General features: G+C 35.1%; 1 protein-coding gene across 1 annotated transcript; it reads left to right on the forward strand.

Moving 5' to 3' along the window:
* Positions 1-1,690: 1,690 nt before the first annotated feature.
* Positions 1,691-5,651, forward strand: LOC122290121 (28 kDa ribonucleoprotein, chloroplastic-like). Its single transcript, XM_043097672.1, has 4 exons — positions 1,691-2,338; positions 2,465-2,566; positions 4,773-5,054; positions 5,260-5,651. Exons 1-4 carry the CDS (start codon positions 1,790-1,792, stop codon positions 5,320-5,322), a joined length of 996 nt encoding a protein of 331 aa, XP_042953606.1. The 5' UTR covers positions 1,691-1,789; the 3' UTR covers positions 5,323-5,651.
* The last annotated feature ends 349 nt before the right edge of the window (positions 5,652-6,000 follow it).

The raw sequence follows: 6,000 nt of genomic DNA on the forward strand, positions 1-6,000 counted from the left end.
TGTCTTCAATCCTTTTAGTCAAAAAATGAAGTAAGTTTGTTGTGGTAATAAAGACAATAAGATGAAAGGTCTTTTTAAATGTGAAGAATTGCAATAAGTCAGATGAAGTAAAATAAGAAATAAAATAAAATAATGGGGTAGTTGTATCTATTAATAATCGATTACCCTAACTTTTTTAGTTAGGTGTGTGATAATGGTAGTTGGGTCTTATATTGTAATTTATTATATTTTTTATAAAAAAAAATTATATGCAGTTATTGTTACGTATTTCTTGCGCGTTCAACTAATGTGATTGACCGTGTCACTTTTTTTTAATATAAAATAATTATTTTAATTAATCATATTAATGAAGTATATAACGAATACGTAAAAGTAACTATACGTAACATAATTCTTTTTTAAAAATCCTAATTGGTTCAAGACGTAATGGGACGAAAATATCTTGATTCTATTTACCATTTGGTTTTTTATTTGAATAATGATTGATGTAACTTTCAAATATACAAGTTCTACATTTTTTTTGGGTATGAGGCCTACTTTTTTAAAGGGCCTGCCGAGCCTTGCACATCTAAACTTTGAACATGGCATTACTTTTCTTTTCTTTTTGAATAAGAACATAGCATTACTTGTTTTTTATTATAATTGTTATGATATTTTATTTAAAGAAACTCTTGTAATATATTTATTGGAATTACATTTTTTTATTTGAATAATATTAGATATAATCTTAGAATATAAAACAATGGCAAACTTTGCACACTCCTTTAAAATTAATAAATAAATAAATAAAGGTCCACAATTTAAAAAAAAAAAACAAAAAACTTTTTCATATAGGTCTCAGATTTAATCACTTTTTTGAAGTGAGTCGCAGACCCTAGAACTACAAATATCATTCTTCCTTTTTTATTTTTGGCTTATTAAAAAGTTTTAAAAATGAATATTCAAAACAAAATGACTCTTCAAAACATAAAAAGATGATAAAAATCCTAGATTCCCTCTACCTATTTATGTTTATGTTTTTAATTTTTTTTAATAAGCCACGTGACAAGTGTTGCCATATTAAGAGATAAATTAAGTAGTATAAATTAGAGAGCATAGTAGCGATAGTATCTTATCATCTATGTTGTGGCCTTCATCTTATTGTCTAATTACTTGTAAGTTGAAAGGTAAACAATTCATAAAAAATTAAAATACAAATATCTTTTATACTAATAAGAAATGATATTTATAATCGTAAAGTATGCAAACATTGTATAATCTTTTTAAAAAAGAGTGAGTAAATACATATCTACATAAAAAAATTAATTTTTTAATAATAAATCTCACATTTTTTTTCAAAATTATTATGTGAAACTTACGCACTTCACAATTATCTTTAACATTATTCTATATTAATTGATAATTGATTTGCAGAATTTTTTATTAATAATATTTTTAATTTATCAATAAATAAATTTGTAAATATATATAAACCTATATATTTACATCTTTTTCATTCGAACAATGTCCACTCAACGAGATCTGTTCCTAAGATATTTTTCGGTGTCCTTTTGTCTCGCTGAACGACATACATCAACTTGTAAACGATATCCTCTTTGAACGACATATCTTATGATGTCGTATTAACCAGAATACCAGTGAGTAACCTACTAACCAGACGGCCTTCGAGTTTCGACTGGTCCTCTGTAACCCCTTATCCAGATCCTCACCCCTCCTCTAAACCCTCCCTCCCCCCTTCTCTCTCTCTCTCTCTCTCTCTCTCTCTCTCTCTCTGTGTGAGTGTGTAGAAATGGCTTCTGCAGCTACAAAGGCATTTTCAGTGGCCGACTCATCATCCGTATTCACTTTGTCCTCACTCTTTAGCACCACCACAAAAAACCCATATCGAATTATCCCTGTCCCAGTCAAACCCACCAACCTCCACCTCTCTTGCTCTCGCTCTTCTTCACTCTTTTCTCCACCTCTCTCCCTCAGAAACAAGACCCACTTTTCCTCTATAGTCACCTTTGTAGCACAGACCTCAGACTGGGCTCAACAAGAAGAAGACAACAACACCATCACCATTGACCATGAAAAGAAAGAAACCACAGAACAGGAAGAGAAGACCGTTTGGGAAAATGAATGGAAAGTTGAGCCCGAGGCTTCGGTCGATGAGGGCGTTGAAGCAGAGGAAGGGAGTGGTGAAGAAGGGGACTTTAAGGAGAGAGAAGAAGAGGACGAACAGTTTGTAGAGCCTCCAGAAGATGCAAAACTTTTTGTTGGGAATTTGCCTTATGACGTTGATAGTGAGAAATTGGCTATGCTTTTCGAGCAGGCCGGGACCGTGGAGATTGCTGAGGTGAGGTTTATGGCTTTTAGTTTTTGCAAAGTTGCTGGTTTTGGGGTTTACGAATTTGGGGAGGTTATGACACATGGGTGTAGCTTATTTGGTTTACGTATTATCGTTTTGTTTCTGTGGTTATAGGTTATATACAATAGGGAGACCGATCAGAGTCGTGGGTTCGGTTTTGTGACTATGAGTACTGTTGAAGAAGCTGAGAAGGCTGTAGGGACGTTCAACCGCTATGTAAGTTGCTTCTTCTTCTCTCTCTCTCTCTCTCTCTCTGATTTTTATTCAGAGAGAGAGAATTTTTATTCACTAGTGATATCACTAATTATAGCATGTGTATACACGAAGCAATAAAGCTGAATAGGAATTTTTTAAGGGAAAAATCTCCAAGTCTGATGGCCCTAAAGATTGTTTGCACCCAGTAGAATTCGAACTGTAGACCTGGAGGGAGCATACTTCTAAGACCAAGGCCTTTACCACTTGAGCCAACCCCTAGGAGTTAAGTTAGTCATAACATAGCCATAAGGATAACTTTGATGAGCAACTTTGACAAGTTAAGACTTGCAAAGCCAAATAGCAAACTAGCCGAAAGTTATGTTTTATAGACAGTTTGGATGGGCTCCTGCCAAATCCATGAGTGTCAATCCTTATACATAGAACTGAAGAGAGGGGTTGCAATGACAGCAGCAACGGGAAATGACATTCATGGTCTCAGCAAGAACGAGAAGAAGGATCCATACATTGAAAGCATTTATGAGCCAATGCATTTGAATCCTTATTATTGATCTATGACACTCGGTTCTAGGTTTAATTCCTCTTTTTTTTTTTCTTTTTTTTTTTTTTTTTGTCCTTGGTGGAACTTGAGATTAGAAGACAAAGTTGTAGACTAATGGACATCCAGCAAAGCTACCCTCAATGAGGACCCTACCCCCCTCTGTCTTCATGTTAGTAGCTTGTACAGTCCCAAATAGATGAGGAACAAGCTGAACGAAAGAGATACTTGATACTCTAGTCGCCTCCCCTCTCCCATAATTATGTGAGGGCCAGGCGCTTACCTTCACTGTCTCCCAATGTTCTACTGATCAAATGATGCAAGGGTGGACTTGGATAAGAGCAGAGAAGATACATTTTTCCCCAGATTTAGATTTCAAATTGAAGGTTGCAGTCTCCAGTATGTATCTAAATGAGCAGAAGTACCCATGGATCTTATGCTGCTTTGGAATGATTCACAGCTTGCCTTGACCATCTAATTGAACAGACCTGGGGCTCACCTTCACCATCTCCCAAAGTACTCATGGATCTTATGCTGCGAAAATTTGATGGGTTTGTGTCACAAGTAAATGAAGGTTCTAGTGCCATGACAGTATGTGTCTCATATGCGGCCAAGTTTCAGTAACCAGCATTGGGAGCTTATGAGTGGAATTGCTAGATGTTTACCAGAGATACAGGTTTTAGGATTCTACTGTTGACTTGCTAATAGCAATAAATAGGGACGGAAACTAGTTTTGTTAGTGAGTAATAGCAAGTTGAAACCCACGGTTGTACTTTTGGGTTTTGTATTTCCTGACCTTACATTGAAACTTGTAACATCAAGTCATATGATTGATTAAGGAATTTGCTCATTTGATCAAGGACTTCTTTGGAGGAACTTCAACCTAAGGTGTTCCACTATGAGCTTGGTAGGAAGAGCAAAGCTGGTGCCAGAATGTTCTGGAGAACAAAATAGAGGTTGGATCACTGTGGTGATGTATGGAAGGATGAGGTTTATTTATGTCCTTCTAAGAGTAATATACTCGAGATTAGGATTCTAATTTGAAAAAATATGTGCAGAATGACAATTGTACTAAATAAAAAATTAAAAAAATAAAAAAAAATAAAAAAATCCGTGCAAAAACATAGTTTCACCTCTAATCTGATTGTTTCTGTAAAAAATGTTAAAAAGAAAAACTAATGCATTCAGTTTAGACTTGTAAAGTACATTGTCAGGTCAGAGTGGTCTTAATTTATGGCATATGAGGATCGGAACCTTGTTAGTAGGTGAATTGCCTATTGAGGAAAAGTGCTTCAAGGTTAAAATGTGCCGTGTATAGTTTATGTAGCTATCATACTATTTATAAGGTAATCTCTCCTGTAAAACTGCTGCTTGAGGCTAGCCTTGAAGAAGATACGTGTTTTGTTGGTCATTAATGCAGCCTTTCTTGTGCTTCTTTTTCACCCTTTCTCAGCATTCTAGAATATCTGACCTAATCTATTACAATATATAATTTTAGAAGCATTAGTCTTATCCTGTTCACACCTCCCACATGCCACATGACCTTCTCCAAATGATATTTTTTACTGTGCTTCCATCACATGTACACAACAAACACATGTTTCTTCCTGTCAATATATCTTGATGGATGTGTTGTCTCTGAGTTTATCTTTATCTTTTTCCTTTGAATAGGATTTAGATGGAAGGCCATTGACTGTTAACAAGGCTGCTCCAAGAGGAATTCGACCAGAACGCCCCCCTCGCACATTTGAACCATCCTTCAGAATTTATGTTGGTAACCTGCCATGGGATGTGGACAATGGTCGCCTGGAACAGCTTTTCAGTGAGCATGGTAAGGTGGTAGATGCTCGGGTAGTTTTTGACAGAGAGAGTGGCCGTTCACGTGGTTTTGGCTTTGTAACAATGTCAAGTGAGACTGAGAGGAATGATGCCATTGCTGCTCTTGATGGACAGGTATTCACCTTCTTTCTTTCTTTAATAAAGAGTTCTGTCTCGTCCCATATTGCATCCAAATTCAAAATTTTACTTCATCAAATTATCATATTCTGTAAGTTGCATATAGGGTTCCTGAGGACTTGTTCTAAGGACTAGTTATGTCTCTGTCGGATGTATCCAAAATCTATACCTCATATTACCTTTGGGTGTCTCGGTGCTGCAGAGTTTGGATGGGAGGGCAATAAGAGTGAATGTTGCCGAAGACAGACCAAGGCGTAGCTTCTGACCTGAGCTAATATGAATCCAAAGCTTTGCTGGTGCTAGTGTCTTTTACCATGGTGAAAATTTTCTTGTCAAGTTGTTTTAGTTTTAAAATTATGCATTCCCAGTTTAAATTATGCAAAAATCACAATTGACTTCAGAAATTTGTCTGATTTATTTGTTGTCTCCATAGTTAGTCTATGTACTGTGGAAAACAAGAGCTATAGGTGGAGTCCTCAATGTGTATTTTCATAGGAATTTGAGTCATTTGGTGTTTGGGGGTGAGGAGAGGAGCATGTGCAATTACTCAAAAGGCAGTAATGCCAGGAAGCATGGAATTGTGTTCAAGTTTTAGGCATATTTTTCACTTTATTTTATTAACCAAAAAATTGTAAGCTTGCACATTTTTTAGCTTACAATATTTTGCAGATTATAGGCGAGAATAATTAATCCCCATAACTTGGTATTACTCTCCCCAAAATCCACTTTCTTGATCACTTTTTCCCAATACATAGAAAAATTAAACCACCCATAAGTCTTAAAAATTAAACTAAAAAAAGCTAAAAAAAAAAAAGTAAATTATGAAAAATAAAAATAAAAAACTAAAATCTGAAAACAGAACTAGAATAACTCTTTAAAAAAATTAAAAAATATCATTTAAAAATTCGAAAAAATTATATAAAAGGACTGAGAGGTTTTGGGT

This window comes from Carya illinoinensis, chromosome 12 (assembly GCF_018687715.1).
Source record: "Carya illinoinensis cultivar Pawnee chromosome 12, C.illinoinensisPawnee_v1, whole genome shotgun sequence".
NCBI lineage: Eukaryota > Viridiplantae > Streptophyta > Magnoliopsida > Fagales > Juglandaceae > Carya > Carya illinoinensis.